Genomic DNA, 17686 nt, shown 5'->3' on the forward strand with positions numbered 1-17686 from the left:
CCATGCAGCAGGATTCCTCTCCTGGGTCTCAGCCCTGGCTGCCTGCAGAAAGGCTGCGCAGGTCTGCGCCAATGAACAGGGGATTATGAAGCGCTTCAACTTCCTCAAATTTAACATGTTTTATATACTTTTCTATAAAAGCTTGAGGTAAATAAAAGAAAAATTTTGTGTTTTGTGGGGGTGTCCAGCTTTACATGTGACCTTAGTGTCACTTGCTGCCGCATGCTATATGGTTCAAAGCTCAATGATGCTTTCCTATGGGCACTTTTGTTTGCAGTGCTCCTCCCTGTAGGCCCTGTCTGGGTGACTCATTGCAATACAAACACTTCTCTCTAATTGCTCTTTTGACAGACTTTGTCTTCAGGTCACTATAACCTTTGTCAATACGGATAACATTTCTCACTGCCACTCTATGCCTTGGAAGCCCAAAGTGTAAATAAAAGCCTATTTGAACTCTATGTTTGAGGTCAAATATTAGTCTCCAAATGCTAGAAGTACTTTGACTTTCAGCTGTGATTTCCTCGAGGGTTTTTGTGCAGCTATCACTGTGGACACAATCCAAGGTTAATGTATAATCAACTCTGATAATGAGTAATACACCTAGAGCCAGTCAAATTGTAGTCTTCAGTAATATGTTACTAAAACACTCCCTCCACTAAAACTAGGACTACTTTCTAGGCACCTTCCTGTAAAAGTAAAAATAGAAAAAGAATCGAGATGTAATCTTTGAGAGTCCAAACCAATCGTCAGCTGAAATGTTTAAGATAAGTAATTAGATATTTTAATAAATATGGTTGGTATTTTATTCTTAGTTGAGAAATGACTTTGAAAATTGTTTTATTTTATACTTGTTGTAAGTGAAACGAAGCCCAGGTCCACACTTCTCGAGTTCACCATCATTCCTTATCTTAACCCACAGACTCCTTGAGCTGAGATATTAAACATGAACAAAACTTGGAGATGAGCATATAGTCCAGGTATTTCCAGAATGCTCTTTATAGCCAGCCAAGCCTCCAGAGTCACTGCAGTGAGGATGGGAAGATGGGGGACAGCATCCGAGCCCGTGGTGCTGCCTCATCGAGACCAATGCTTTGCTTTGCTGGGAAATTCTGCTTGGGTTTTAAGGAAAAGATTAGAGTTGCATTTTTGGTTGCCCACGAATTGTATGCAAAGACTGTTCGCCCAGCAAAGGTGCAGCCTTAGGAGCTGAGAGGGTGTGCAGGCTGATTTGAGGCTGGGTTGTCCTGTCAGGCCTGTCCCTATCATGTGGTGTTGTTTGCATCTAAAGGATCTTCTATCTTTTTCTTAAGCCTCCAGAGCGAAGCTCAGCATGATCAACACCATGTCAAAAATCCGCGGCCAGGAGAAGGGGCCAGGCTATCCTCAAGCGGAAGCGCTGTTGGCAGAGGCCATGCTCAAGTTCGGCAGGGAGCTGGGCGATGACTGCAACTTTGGTAAATAGCCTTTGTCATTGTAGCTCCCCCTGGAGGTTACAGTGCTGAGAAGAAGCGACTCTAGAGATCATTATTCAGCTATTTTATATTTTAATTCTCACTTTCAGATTTTACACATGAGGGCTAAATGTGATTTTAGGATTGCTAATATCTAAAGTGATTTGTCTAAGGGCTTTTGCCCTCTCCCTCTAAAGGGACCCCAGCCTTGACAACAGTTTTGGCAGACATGCCCAGATGTCTTGGCACTTTGCTGGGTATATCTGGCAGGAGCTGGGTTTGCAGACAGAGTGAGCAGTCACAGTCAGCATGATTTGCCACCCTGCCACCTGGGCTTTCTCTGATTAATCTGCTGCTCATTTGTATGTGGTACCTGATTCTACTGCCCCAGGCAAAATACCATTTATTCCATCTGCTTTTCCTCTGGCTCTCAGAACCCTAAGCACCTTCTGCCTTCAGCCCTCCCCATTGATGTGACCCTAGATTCTGGATTCTAGTTCTCCATGCTTGGTGTCTGCTTCTGCTAAAAAGCGTTGAGTTGCATCTGATTTCATATTGCTGAGAACTAGCACTAATCATGGAGGACAGAGAGCCTTCCAAAAGCTGCTCAGAGTAAAGCGTTGTGTTCTTGGTAAGGAGGGCTATTCCTCCTGGAAAGTGCTGTGGGACCGAGTTGTCAGGATGGTCTGCAGGGAAACAGAAAAGCTACTGTTACTTGACGAGCTTCATGGTCTCTCTCTTTGTCCCTGCTGTCATAATAGGACAGAGACAGCCCTTACATTGTCAGCTTGAAGGCCGCTATTGCAAAGCCACCTCATCTTTGTTCTTCATGGCATGATGTCTTCACTTTCCCTTCTCAGGTCCGGCTCTTGGTGAGGTAGGAGAAGCCATGAGGGAGCTCTCAGAGGTGAAGGACTCTTTGGACATGGAGGTGAAGCAGAACTTCATCGACCCCCTTCAGAACCTCCACGACAAAGATCTGAGGGAGATTCAGGTCTGTGCAGTTTGTCTTCTCAGACCCACGCAGGCTCTCATTTCTTCAGGCAGCACTTCCTGGGTGGCACAGCAGCGGGCACATGAATTCCCAGCAGCCCCCCCCCCCCCCCCAAGATGGAAGGAACCAAAGATGGAAGGCTTCAACCTGCTGTCACAGCTGCAGCTCCACTGCTCCCCCTGGGCATTGTATCCACTCCTCTGTGTTTAACTTCCTGGTTAAAACAGTATTGACACCATTTCTTTTCTACCTAAAGAAGTCCTTTAACTGGGAATTTGTAATTTGTTAACGTGAATGATGGGCTGGGCTGATGCGACCCTTAAATATTAATTGTACTTTCTGTTAGCTTGAATAAGTAGCTACTATATCACTCTTTGACACATTTTCATGATTGTTGTTGGAATTGAGAAGAAATAACCACCCTTTCTAAAGCACACAGAACAGCTGAGCTATTTCTGATGAAATCAACTGGCTTTTCCTCTGACTGTGAGTTCAAATACTTTTTAAGAACAGTCCTGCCTAGGAGGAAACCAGGTAGCTAGGATAAGAGCACGAGGTGAGGATAGGAGACATGGCAAGGAGGGCTATGGAATATCACCCGTCCCTCGCTTCCCAGGCTTTACTACTCCTGACTGTTTTATCTTCTTCCCTCATCCATACACACTAGGAACAAGGGAAAGCCGTTCTTTTCTCTTCCCTGTTAGTCATAGAATACTACAACTATTAAGGAAAAAATTGCTATTGATCTTTAAGAAAAAAACAAACTTCTTAACCCAGTCCCTAGAAACGCTGGAAACCCCATTGCAGATGTGGGTAGGGATTGAAGCAGGTTGTGGGGAGAGCATTTATGAAATCTCTTCCAAGGTCTCTTGCAGTTTGCATTTGTGACTGAGTTGTCACCTGTCTATGGAGAGGTTTAAAGCTAAGTCATCTACCCCCTAAAAGTTACCTCTGTCAAAGGGGGCCTGTGGATTCCTAGGCTCAGCCCTGTGTGTTCTGACTCAGGTAGTCAGGGGTCTATATTCTCAATTGACACATTAGGTTATTTTGGTGAACTAGATTAGTCAAAAAAGAAGAGTATCATTTCTTCCATGTTTACTTCAGAGAAGTAAACATGCTTCCTCTTGAGGAAGGTGGCATGTGGGCTCTTGTGTGGACCCTTTTCTTGAGGAGTAATATGTGGGACATGCATATTCACAGCCCTTTCTTGTCATTTGGAAGAGGAGGAAAACTTGGCTCTGGCTTGGAAATGCCAAATCAAAAGGACACTTGTCATTTCATGATTCAGTTCTCATTCTGAATTATTTGTAATTGTGCCAGTCCACAGTTAACCCTTTGAAATGGTACCTTTTCTGATGCATGTGTCTTTATTTTTCTGGTGAGATCCAGTCAAACACAGCCAGATTCATTTTGGAGGCTACTCAGGAAGGAAGGGAAGTGAGGCAGGAGCCATCCTTTTCCATAGGATGCCCTTTTGAAGCATCTTCTTGCCCTTACTTTTTCAGCATCACCTGAAAAAGCTGGAAGGCCGGCGCTTGGACTTTGATTACAAGAAGAAACGACAAGGCAAGATCCCAGATGAAGAACTTCGCCAGGCACTGGAGAAATTCGATGAATCTAAAGAAATCGCCGAGTCAAGCATGTTTAATCTCTTGGAGATGGATGTAAGCCACTCTCCTCTGGGTTTTCACTGAATTTTGTCATACAGGCACAGCACTGATGTTGAAAAATACATCACGTAACAAGCTCCTGTCTGGTTACACTGAATGATGAGAGCACATGAATGCTTGTTTCTTTTGAATCATTTGTTATAAAGTAGACATAGAAATGGCAAGTTCCTTCTTTATCTTGGAGGTTTGATTTGACCAGAACTTTGTATATTAATGAACTTTATAGTATTACCACTAGCGCAGAGATAAAGAATGCCTTTGACAACCCATTTTTAAATCCAGCATCTTACAAACTATAGTTTAAATATAAAGCACATTTACCTGCAGTTAAGAATGACAACTAAAGTATATGGAGAAATTTGTATCCAAAATTATAAAGATGGCCAATATATGGAAGTGAGGTTGGCATTTTTGTCGAAAAAGACATACAAATTGAAGTTGATGATTATAACATCGGTACTATGTTCAGGCATGGTTGGGGTGGTTTCAAAGTTGCTTCGGCATCTTCAGAGTACTGAATTATCTTTCATGGTTTGAGACATTAAATTCTGTTAAGTTCTTCCAGCTGTGAAGATACCTGAACAGTCATTTCTTTTTTCACACATGTAGGCATCGGAAAAGCCAGTCTTGCTGTCATAGTTTATATCCACCTTCCAACCCATCAATTCAGCTGTGATGGTTGCAGGATTTTCCATACTCGTCACTTGCACTGGCAAGAATCTTCAGAGAAAAGTACAGGGCTATAGACGCAGGTAGTATAGGTGTTGTATGCTTCACTGGAGATCAGGTAGGAAAAGAAAATTCACCGTTAGGGAGATGATCGAGGGTCATATGTCCTTCATATACCTCCTGGAAGCTGGGGAACCAGAAAAGTTGGAAACATTGTGCATGCCGTGTCTAAAGGCTAAGAATGAATGCTGGTGATGGACTAATTCATTCTGTGGCCAGAGGCTAGAGAACCTAGCAGACGTGGAGAACAAGTCTTAGGGATGGAGAGCTGGAAGTTCTGATGTCCAAAGGCAAGAGAAACGGAATCTTCAGCCCCAGGAGAGAGGAGACTGAATCTCTTTCTTTTGCAGGTTGCCTTATTTGGACCCTCAATGGACTAGGCAGTTTACCATGTTAGCTAAGCACAGCTCATTCTCTGTCAATCCTCCGTCAATTGTCAATTTTCAAATGCAAATCTAGTCTGGAAGCCTGGAAGCGTCTCCACTGACTGGCTCAAGAGATCACGCTTCGCTAGCCTTTTGAGAATCCTTTAAATTAGCTATGTTGTCATCCAAAATTAGCCACCACATTACCTAGTCGGTTTACCTCTTAAAAGGCAGGGAAGGTGTGCTGAACACACGTAGTCCTCATCATCTGGAGATGTCTGCAGATGACACCTAATCACTCCAGTGTAGGAAACTTAAATCAGTGTGTGTCCTTGTACCCTGGGCCCTCCTCCTGCACCCGCAAACTCCTAGGACGACATTCAGTGCTTTTCTTGGCTTGGAGGCTGCTACTCAGAGAGTTCTCGGCACAAGACTCCTAAAAGTTAGGCCACTTAGAATATTCAATAATTAGCTTTAAATGCCATTGGGATCAGGCTAAGAGGTCAAAAGATTTATTCCATCCCATAGTGCCGAAGTGAGAAATCAATTTTCCTCTTTTTCATTACCAGCAGTTATTAGAATGTCAAGTGATGCTTGGATTTCATGTTGGCTGCTGCAGGCAAGAAGCCAAGAGTCCTCTAGTTACTCAATCTTTCTTCTATAGAACCTCAGTGAAAGAAGCCACATCCTATCCAGAAAGTTCATAGTTAAGCACAAAACTGCTTAGTGAAAGCAGTGAGACCTTCTCAAGGATACTCTTTGCTTCTCCTTATGGCTCTACATGCAGGGTCCTAAGTATAAGGATGTCCTCAGATCCTAAATCAACTTAGAACCGGAAGAGCCATGTGTGATCATGGCAGGTGGCAGGCTGCATGTTGTACGCTGCTCCAAGACCATAGCCTAGTAACTGAAGCGTGGTCTCCCCATTCTGCAGATTGAACAGGTGAGCCAGCTCTCTGCCCTTGTGCAAGCCCAGCTGGAATACCACAAACAAGCAGTACAGATCCTGCAACAAGTCACTGTCAGGCTGGAGGAAAGGTAAGTTACACTTCCCTGGGGTTCTCAACTGCTGGAAAATGATGTGCAGAGAAACGGAAATGAAAGAGTATTTAAAGATGAGCTTCCGCCCATATCCTGGCTGATCCAGCACAGGGACCGCGAGCTGACTGCCTGATTTTATTTTGTACTGTTCCTTGTCTTGCTTTCTTTGGACTCAAATCCTGTGTTTATGAGATGCTGATGTATGAATTATATATTTGCTGCCATGGATGGTGCAGCAGAGTTCTGTTGATCATAGCTCCTGGGATCTCCTGAGTAATATTCTTTATGGCTGCCACGCATAGGAACATTTTTTTTTGTTTTGTTTTGTTTTGTTTTGTTGGGTTTCTCTGTGGCTTTGGAGCCTGTCCTGGAACTAGCTCTTGTAGACCAGGCTGGTCTCGAACTCACAGAGATCCACCTGCCTCTGCCTCCTGAGTGCTGGGATTACAGGCGTGCGCCACCACCGCCCGGCTATAGGAACATTTTGAAAGAGATCTGTGGTCCTAACAGATGAGCAGCACTGTGGCACTCAGGAAGATGATGTAATGGCCGAGGATGGAGCACACAGGCGAGCAGAGCCTGTTTGGGAGCCTGTGTCTTTTCATTCTTGTTTTTTTCTTGAATGATAATACAGCTGTCCGCTTTCAGAGAATACTTCTTTCCTGTGCCTGTTCAGTCTCCTCGCGGTGAGCTGCACTAGTTTTTCTATGTGAACAGGACTCTTTTTAGTTGTGAGGTATAGCCTAAAAGTATATATGCTATGACCCTATACTATATAATACAGGTGTACCTTGACCAACATCAGATTGAATTATATTCTCATGAAGGAAAGGGGTTTAGTACCCCTCACCTCCAGAACAGCATAGCTTAGCATTGAGTCTACTGAAGACTGTACGTGGTCTAGACTGTGATTACATAGCGAAGCAGGACTTGTGGTGCCTGGAACTGTGAGGACATTACACTACACGTTACCAGTCTAAGAAAATACCAGGGTGTGGAGTGTGGTTTCTATTGCTCAGGAATCCCTTACGCATCACTGTAGCATCAAAAGAATGTTGACGTGAACCGTCATAAGGCAGGGGCCTTAGTAATCATACTTTGTTTAGCCAGGTGACCTTATTGCTAACCAGGGACCTTACTGTTCTTTCTTCATTTAGCTAGATAAAGGAGTATTGTTTTTTTGCTAAATAATTACTTCAAAGGATTTTGTAGCAGCCTTTATTTTTAAAATCATGTCCAGAGTAAACTCTCCTGGGTGATCAGTGCCTGAATGTCCAGTGAAGGCTCCGGTCCCGTGCTGCATCCAGGAAGTGTTACCTGCTTTCCACTTTGTTCTAACTGGTCTTCCCTTCTCCTTAGAATCTTCCTTCTTCACTTAATTTTTTTTTTTTTTTGGTATAAAATCTTCGATGCACTTTTGTGGATGTGTGCCTAACACTGAAGCATCTCTAATGGAAAGGCTTAAAATCTGCCTATTGGAACACTACAGCAACACTCTGTGCCTCTCACATCTGTTGAAAACGAAGGGAATGTGTTCCTTTTGTCCATATCAAACATGTTTGAAATAGGTATAATTCTAGGATTGTCGTACACTCAACCTTCCGCACCTTGAATTTAAGTATATGTGTCTTATTGAATACCTAAAAATGGGAACGATCTGGTGATGGGCAGAATGCACGGGCTTCCCGTATCTTTTGTGTCTTTATTCCTCCCCCACTGTGACCTCTGTCTGCTCACTCCTGTCTGCCCATGACCATCCCTCCCACCCGACCTCCAAACCTCCTCACATCCTGCATGGAATAGCTTTCTTTCACGTATTCTTCTGTAGACCTGTGCTCTCCCTCCCAAAACTATTTTTCACCTTCTTCATGGATAAGTGAACTCTCCAAACCTCTAACCTCGGCCCCATGTACTCTGAGCTCTTTGTGGAGGTCCTAGAATAACAACACTCTTGTCTGTAGTGATCAGCGGCGCTCTCTCCCTTCTTCAGCACACGCTGCTTTGGGGCAGCAACTGTGTCTTGTGCACATTTATCTCCCTGACCCTAACATGGTACATATTAGCATAAACTGCTCTGAATGCGTGAGTTGGAGCTTGAGAGAAGGAATGGACAAGGACATGTGAGGACAAGGTGAAGGAGAAGCTTCCCCAGGAACACATTGCATGCCCCTGGGAGACCAAGGGTTCTCAGTACATTGTCCACAAGGTCCTAGCAGATTTCTAAGTGGGCCTGGCAGTTCCTGGAAATTACTGCCTTTCTGTTCACTTTTTAATTGGCTATATAATCCTCTGTCACCTCTTGTCTTTGTTATACAGAATAAGACAAGCTTCGTCTCAGCCCAGAAGGGAATATCAGCCCAAACCTCGAATGAGCCTAGAGTTTGCCACTGGAGACAGTACTCAGCCCAACGGGGGTCTCTCCCACACCGGCACACCCAAACCTGGAGGTAAGCAGCAGAAGGCTACAGATCCCTTTTCCTGGGGCTTGAGCATACTCAGACGATGCTGAGAATATTCAGAGCATCCCGTTGTTTCCCCTGCACAAGAGCTGTAGAGCAAGCCGCTCTTCGTGAGAGATTGTCTGGTCGGAGCTCAGCTCACGGACATGGCCGTTCTTGCCGCACCATCCCGCTTTCTCTCCCTTCTCTCTGAAACGTTTTTGGCTTTGGGTTTCCTCTCATGTTCTAGAATCAAGGACCTCCCACGATGCTTAGTTATATTTTTTTTTCTTCATATGGATTTTAGAGACAAGGTTTCTCTGTATAGCCTTTGCTCTCCTGGAACTCACTTTATAGAACGTACTAGCCTCAAACTCACAGAGATCCACCTGCCTCTGCTTCCCAAGTGCTGGGATTAAAAGTGTATGCCACCACCACCCAGCTAACACTTAGTTGTCCTTCAGCCCCCCCCCCCAAATCTGTGGTTGTAAACAATGTCCTAATTTCTCCTTCCCTTCCCTCCTTCTGTGAGTCTGCTAAGGAGACGGAATGCCTCTGGGCTGTGCGCACACACACACTTCCCCTATCACCCACGGACCGTAGCTCCAGGAAGCATTGCCTGATTGTATCTGCAGATGGATAGATTACAAACCTCATCTCCTGCTGTGTTTTCTGTCTACTCTCTCCTGTAGACCAGTCCATCATTCTGTGAACTGTGGGCAGCATGATGACAGCCACATTTTTCCCTCGGGAACATAACATTGACTGTACCCACTAGTTCAGTCTCTCCATCACTGTTACAAATCAGACCCAGGTTTTCCCTTCAGGCATTTCCTGCTGTGAGATTGTCTAGGTTAGAGAAGGAGGAATCGGTCTGACCCTGAGTATGGATGTTGGGGATGTGCAGCTCTATCCCATTCTCCTGTGTCTCCAGAGACTGATTTAGTGCAGTAGCAAACTCTTTATAACATGCCGTCATGAAGAGGGGAAGAGGGTGAAGTCTGAGCTCTGTGCATAGCTTGGAGTGCCCAGTATTGCCCCGTGTGGGTCCCAGACAGCAGTGGCCCTGGAGTTCATCATGAGAATTATCTATGACTGTACTTCTCCTCGCCCAGAAACAAGGCATACATTTAATTTTCCACTTGCTGACTTCTATAAATTAAAAAAAGTGTATTGTTTCCCCTTTAAGACATTGAGCTAGTCTTGGACCCATAAGTACTTTCCTATATTTGTATTTGTGTGCATGCTGTATTAATGTTTACACATTTAAAATAGATCCCTTTTAGGATACAGTCCATTTTTCATTAATTTATCCAATATATATTACATTATTCTTATAGGCTGTGGCTCTTACACAGTACTCATGTGTGTTTATTACACACCAATTTACCAAACACAGACTATGATTTTTAAAGCTTTTATCATTTAATGACACAAACATTTAAGACAACTTCTGTTAACTATAATTTTGGATGTAGAAGTCAATGAAATGCTCAAGCCAGGTCCAACAGAGAGAAACCCTGGGCCTAGGGCTTTCTATTGTTACCGCAGTTCTCAGTAATCTGGAGTTGTTAAAGAATGAAAGCTGAGGTTTTAGAATATTGTCTGCAGCTAATTATACTATTCTCAATCTGAAGATATTTAAAAGTACTAAGATGAGTGGATTTGGCCATGTCTGTAATTAACCTTAATTTAATTATAAACTCTTGTGCCATTGTTTCCCCATCTCTCAGCATTATCAGGAAGATAAACCTGATGAACTCTGTTATATTACCACAAAAAGACATGTAACCATTATTTTCATACTGGAAATAGCAACCAAGAATGTTCAACAACTCATAAAGCTCTACATAGGAACAGCTCTGGGAACAGAGGAAAGCTGGTAGGAGAGAAAGATGCCCTGGTAGTGGATGCCCAAAGAAGACGAGGATGAGAAGGAAGATGAGTGACTGGGAAGGGGGCAGAAATCCGGTGGGTGGAACAGGCAGTGTGTGCCGCTGGTTAAATACCCCGTGACTTCTTAATGTTCTCTCTGCCTCTGATTCTCAGGTGTCCAGATGGATCAGCCCTGCTGCCGAGCCCTGTATGACTTTGAACCTGAAAATGAAGGGGAACTGGGCTTTAAAGAGGGTGATATCATCACACTCACTAATCAGATTGATGAGAACTGGTACGAGGGGATGCTTCACGGCCAGTCTGGCTTTTTCCCCATCAACTATGTAGAAATTCTGGTCGCTCTGCCCCATTAGGATCCTATGCTGGCTGGCTCACCTCTTTCTGACCCAGATAGTTACGTTTAACCACTGCTTTGGTAATGCCGCTTCCAACACATCATGAGTGCAGGCCGCAGTGGATGAGTCACCAAGCCCACACGTGTCCTGGGTTGACCTGTGTGCTCCTACAGGAGACCCGGTGATAGACGGTATCTTCCAGAGCCAGTGGGCCTGGCCTATGCTTTAAAACACCTGGAGACTAGACAGTGGTCCCAGAACTGCTCTTTATCCAGTTCTCAGGAGGCTGTGATTTCTGACAATATATACATGAGCCACATCACAGAGAAACTCTCATTGAAGATATTGTCTCTCACCCAGGGCCCCTCTCAAGGTCTCGTGTTCTCCATGTACAGAGGAGAAAGTCCTTTCTGTTGCACTTTTCCTTCCTAAATGTGAGTCACAGAATTGTTGACAAAAACATCTCCCACCAGCAAATTGTCTGCTGGTCTAAGCAACTTGGGCTTTTGATGCCCTCAGCAGAAGTATTAATTGTTCAAAGCACTTTTGTTCTCCTACATCTATCTATCTATCTATCTATCTATCTATCTATCTATCTATCTATCTATCTATCTATCTATCTTCTGTCATCATCTATATCTATTTATCTATCATCTCTATCTTTTTTGTCTATCATCTATCTATCTATCTATCTATCTATCTATCATCTATCTATCTATCAATTATCTATCATCTGTCTGTCTATCACATATCTATCTATCAATTGTCTATCTATCATCTATCTATCTATCTATCTATCTCTATCTATCTATCTATCTATCTATCTATCTATCTATCATCTATCTATCTATCCATCCATCTATCATCTATCTATCTATCTATCTATCTATCTATCTATCTATCTATCCATCTATCTATCATCTACTCCTACTTCTGAGACATGCCAGTTTTCTTCCCTCCCCGCTGTTCAAGCACTGTGGAGGGGGTTTCCATTTATTTCTGAGTGAGTTGGTGAGCATTCTGTATATTGTCTGAAAAGAGAAAATTCTCCAAGATGAATTGGGAAGAATCTGATGTCCAAGCTCAGATTCCTTGCTGTACAGAAGCTGTGTATATACGTAGCCCATTTCTGAAGAATACAGGAAGGGGGAACAGCTGTCTTCCCTTCTCTGTTTATTTGCCCAGGAATCAGTCCACTTCCCGAGTCCCTTTGCCACAAAGACATAGGAGAGAAACACTAGTAAGCATTTCCCACATCTTCATTGAACAAGACATAGTGACTGTTGCTCCTTCCCACTTTTATCTCGTTTGTGTTCCTTGAACATCATTTGTGTATATTCTGCCCTCAATGAGGACCAAATAAAGATGATTTTTGCGCTTAGCAGTTGAAGGTATGTGGCTGCATATCAAATCCCTTTCCCACCTTAGTCATTACTTTAACCCTTCTATTGCATCTTCATTTCGTGTGTGCAGTGCTGTGCAAGCTGACCAGTGTTGGGTTTTGTTCTGGTTCTTGTTCTCCCTTCAGTCGTGGAAGTCCCGTTAGGCACCCAGAGTTCTATTTATCTAGCTGTACAGGCTCTCTCTGAGGTTTAATGTGCTGCTTCTGATGTGCCACTTGCGGTAGTGGATCATGTGGAGTGAAAGGCAAATCTTCCTGCTTCATGTATGAACTAACCCATGGGAAGCATTGCTGTTTCCAATAAATGCTGCTGAAGACGAAACAGAGGGTGCTGCCTCTTCCTTCTTTGTCAGTTCCTTGGTCTGACAGTGGGTGGACTAAGACTCCTGTGGTCTCCATTGCCTGTGAATGCAGCCAATCCAGACCTGGTCCCCACCTCATCTCCAGCTTGTTGCATAAAGGAGAAGTTCCAGAAACAAGAGATGAGCTACTTTAGGCACTGGCAGCAGTAATTCTAGGAAGGATATGAACTTGGGGGAGAGGATGAGGAAGAAAAGAAAGCTACATGACTTAACAAATTATGATGTAAGCAGAAGAACACATTGTTAAGAAGAGGAAATAAAATATGTTGGCTAGAAGTTTGGCTTTTTTGTTTTTAATATTCTTTTACTTTTAATTTTATGTATGTATATAGCAAAATATCATTTCTATCTCCTAGTCCCTCCTTCAGCCCCTCAAGTGTCCCCACAACATACCTTTCGACCAGCTTCAAATCTTTAAATCCAGTTAGTGTTACCATGTGTGTGGGTATGGGACTGTGCACTGGAGCATGGGGAACCTACCAGTAGCCAAGCCTTCCCAAAAGAAGGATTCTCCCTTCTCCAGAAATTATCTACTGCTATTAGCTCCTCAGTAAGAGGTGGGGCCTGGAGATCACTCACCTATCCATGCAGAATTTTGGTTGGCTTGATCTTGTGTAGATCTGGTGCAGGTTCCCACAGGTGTAGTGAGGTCAGGCTTGAGATAACCTTATCATGTATTTCACAGCTTCCCCTACATCCCTGGCTCATGCATTCTCTCTGGCTCCACTTCCATGATGTTTCCTGATGGTAGGTGTGTTAAACATATGTCACATTTAGGGCTAAGCACATTGTCTCTTATGCTTCGCAGTTTGATCATTGGTGATCTCTGTATTAACTACTGTCAACTGCAGCCAGTATAAACATAAATATTTAGGAGACATTTTGACAGCATGACCATTGAGAAAAGTAATAATAACAGGTTTCAACCTAGGGCCAGTTACCTCAGCAGATACGGGTTTTTGACCACAATTAAAAGTACAAAGCATGAAATTCCCTCCTTTAGAAAAGGTCTCAGATCTAATTAGAAAGTGATTAGTTGCCCAATGACATTGGTACCACCGCAGCACCACTGGCACATCTTGCCTATAAATTGATATTACATCATGCAGGGCCCATCACTACATAAAGCCACTGATGTCCTTTCTCCTCTGGAAGGCTGAATCATACCTTCTGGCACTGAGAAAGCTAGCCAGCAGGGAGGAACTCTGCATGCCAGCTTGAGATGGATTTTTCTATGTACTGCAGCCAAAACTGTATTGTGTCTTCAGCAATAGAGTCTGACCATGAAGCTGTGGTGAACAGCCAAGGACAATGAATTGTTTTGGAGACCCTTGGGCCTTCATGACCAATATCTTCTATGCACTACCCTGTTCCTTTGTACTGCAATTTTCACTGATTAACCCATGCTTTCTGGGAGTAACATTGTCCATTCATGTGGGGCCATTCTCCTGTTCCCAGCATCACTTAGTCCTTTAGCCCTCAATATCCCCCCCTTTTATTTTACATGTGCTCTACTATTTTTCCACTTATATTTTAAAAGCTGGGATGTGCTGTTGTAGGCTTCTATATGACATATCATGTCTGCTTCCTTTGGGTGAGCCTTCTCTTTAACACACCCCAATTTCTCCCATGCTTCCATGTCCCCTCCTGGAAAAGCAAGCCATTCTGTTCCCTGTATCCTATCTCACTATTCTTATTTTACCTATAAGACTTCCCTGTACTTTGCTTCTAAAGCTATGCATGACCAAAGTGTTTACTCTATGCACATGAAATTGCTAAAATTACTTTATTTCTCAGACTCCATTTGTTTATTTATTTATGGGGTATGTATGTATCCACATTCATGTGTGTGCAAGTGTGTGAAGAACAGAGGTAAGTGTTGGGTTTCTTCCTTACCTGTTCTCCGCTTGATTTTTTTAAAAAGATGGTCTTTCTTACTACCTAGAGCACATCAGTTTGGCTAGGCTATCTGAATGACAGGCTAGCTAGGGAGTTCCAGGGATCTGCCTGTCTCCACCTCCCCAGCCCTGAGATTATGTGTGTGTGCCACTGTGCCTGCCTCTTTAACATGGGTGATTGGGATCTGAACTTAGCTTAAAATATGCAGTTTATAGAGTTATGGTAAAAGGTAAGATGGCTAAGGAAACGCTTAGTTGGTAAAAGTTTGTCAGATAAACATGAAGACCTGAGTTCTACTTGTAGCACCCAGGCAAGATGTCAGTGTGGTTCCACTTGCATGGAATCCCAGCACTGGGAAAGTAGAAAGTGAAGATAACAGATTCTTGGAGCTGACTAGCCTGCCAGCCTTGGGTCCCAGTGAAAGACCAATCTCAAAAAATAAGGTGGACAGTTTCTGAGGAGCAGCCTCTGAGGTTACCTCTGGTCTTTATATGCGTCTCCACACACACCCATAAATACATATGTGCAGTCCCCCCGCCACACACACACACACATACACAAAGAAAGATGATGCCCAAAGAATGACACGAGGTTAACCCCTGGGGTGCCATCACACTGCACACACACAAGCATTTTAGAAAATGGCAATTGTGACATTTTAATTGATTTAAATATATTATACAGATAAAGCACTGTAATTTAAACTTGACCTGTGGCATATATAAGAAAACTTGTTTCAAGCCACAGTAACACTTGTCAAGTCAGCCACAGTAACACCTTTATTTGCTCCCATGCAAATGCATTCTCTCAGATCTCTCAGGACAAGGCAATGTTCCTATTTTTATTTTTGGGAGTAATTATTTAAATATTTCTACTTATTAAATATTTTCTTTAAAATATCCCATCACTCTAGAAAACCATAGAGTAAACAAACAAGGTAGTTCCTAGTAAATGCATTCATCTTGAAAGCCAGCATTGGGCACATGGTTTTTGTACAAGATCCACAGGTTAATTCTGTGGTCAGGAGACAACAGGGATGTAAAGTCGTAAGTACCTTCCTAATTTTACAGTATGGAAGTGTGGACCACAGCATGTGTCCAACTAATGCCAAAGAGGTATATATTCTTTTTGCAATGAACCTTTGAAAATAATTTTGTGGTGAGGCTAATAATATAAAACTACTATTTACCACACACAGGATAGGAGACAGTTGATAATTCAAATTACAAAAGAAAACCCACATGCTTTCCATTGGGAGGGGAAAGGGCAGCAATACTGTAACAGTGTCTTATATGAAATTTCATATTGATCAAAGTTGACCAAAACTTAAAGTGTAATTCTGCATGCCTTTAACTTTGTGGCATCTTACAAACTCTTGACAATTTTTCAGATACAAAGTTAGCTGAAAATATCTACCAGTAGCAAAGAGCCATCAGCAGCACAACACAGTGACCAAGTCAGATGCAACAGGGACAGTACATGGCCTACATACAACAGGAGTTCAGAAGAGCTGTGTGCACCCCAGCCATGGTCCAGCCAGCAAAGCCTCCCTTCAGCTTTAAGAGATGCAGTCATGGGAAAGTACCTATGGAGTCTTTTTTGTAGCCCCAAGGGGAAACTAACAGCCAACCTCTGCACAAAACAGTAATCTCACTCTGAGTCAGTGTCAAATGGTGAGAAAACAAAACACACTGTTCCCTGATTTTCCAATTACATTTTTCTTTGTGCTCACACATCAACTAAAACTTTCAGAAAGCTGAGGGGAATGTCGGCAGCTTTTGCAGATTTGAGAATGCCGCTTCAGTCCCACTCTGTCAGCTACTTCAGTGTGCCCAGGAGAGTCTGAGTCAGTTTTCATGTCAACTGGACACAGGCTATTTGGGAAGAGGAAAAATCAGTTGAGAAAATGCCACCATAAGATTGGTCTGAAAGCAAGCTGTGGGCCATTTTCATAGTTAGTGATAGATGTTGGAAGGCCCAGCCTATTGTAGGTGGTGCCTTCCCTAAGAGGTGGTCATAGGGTATAGAAGGGGCTGAGCAAACCAGTAAACAGCTTGTCTTCATGACGTCTGCATCGGTCCCTGCCTCTAGGCCCCTGCCTTGAGTTCCTGCCCTGATTTCTCTTATAGCCGTAAGATGAAATAGACCCTTTCCTCTCCAAGTTGATTTTGGTTGTGATGTTTTATCCCAGCAACAGGAACCTCAACTAAGACAAACATGTAGCCCTTTCCCAAGAGACTCCCAGATTCCAGCAAGTTTGGGAAACACTGGACTATATACAAATATCTTAAATTAGCAGGGAACTATTTGCTGGCATTTTCTGACCATTTTACTTTGACTTCTCAAAACAGTCATGTCTACGGATTGATTCAATATGGTTTTATCCAGGTACTTCCACCTTCACCCAAAGAGATCCCACAAACCTAAGACACACTGGTGGCAGACATGTGCTGAGTGTCTGCCTATCTTCCCACCTTGCAATCATTTGTGGATGCTTTCTTGATCACTCATATCTTGTTATGGAACCAGAGAAAGGAATGACTACAGTAGGACCACATTTCCCATCGAACTCTTGGTTTTCTGGTCTGGACCAATTCATCATACAAATTGTGTTAGTATCCCAAGAGTACATACCACCAGTACATGCTAAACAGAAGCCTTCCTAATCTTGCATCCTGACAACAGTGATTCTGCCGCTAGAATATCTGTTTAATCTATTTGAATCTAGTTAAATCTCTGTCAACTAGAGATGCTCTGGGGTCTACATGTTATCCAGGGATCCTGTCCCATCCTGTACGCATATGCCAGTGGTCAACATAGCTACACTCTAAGTAAATCTGGTTCATCCTGGGAAGTTGATTGGTGATAGAAAAAAACCTGGAATGTGCTGGCAACCAAGCGGGGAAGATTCATCTCACCCTGTCATGCAAGTGTTTCCCATGGGATGACAGAGAGAAGCATTGCAGAGTGCACAGGTTCTTGACACCAGAAGTGACAGTTTTGTCGCTTGTAGGAACATCAGAGAGCCAGACTTATAAAGGAACTGGCAAGAAGGTGAGTAAGGGAGTTTATGAATTTGGTGAAACCTGGGCAGGTTGATGCAC

The 17686-nt window shown here is 43.3% G+C and overlaps 1 protein-coding gene across 1 annotated transcript in view; it reads left to right on the forward strand.

Moving 5' to 3' along the window:
- Sh3gl2 (SH3 domain containing GRB2 like 2, endophilin A1) overlaps window positions 1-11560 on the forward strand; it is a 167082-nt gene extending 155522 nt beyond the window's left edge. Inside the window, exons 4-9 of the mRNA XM_005352696.3 lie at window positions 1311-1454; window positions 2312-2445; window positions 3951-4109; window positions 6144-6247; window positions 8567-8697; window positions 10738-11560. Of these exons, the coding sequence (XP_005352753.1) occupies window positions 1311-1454; window positions 2312-2445; window positions 3951-4109; window positions 6144-6247; window positions 8567-8697; window positions 10738-10937 (872 nt within the window). The 3' untranslated portion in view covers window positions 10938-11560. The remainder of the gene's footprint in view (window positions 1-1310; window positions 1455-2311; window positions 2446-3950; window positions 4110-6143; window positions 6248-8566; window positions 8698-10737) is intronic.
- The last annotated feature ends 6126 nt before the right edge of the window (window positions 11561-17686 follow it).

The sequence above is a fragment of the Microtus ochrogaster genome, chromosome 10, assembly GCF_000317375.1.
Source record: "Microtus ochrogaster isolate Prairie Vole_2 chromosome 10, MicOch1.0, whole genome shotgun sequence".
NCBI classification, from domain to species: Eukaryota; Metazoa; Chordata; class Mammalia; order Rodentia; family Cricetidae; genus Microtus; species Microtus ochrogaster.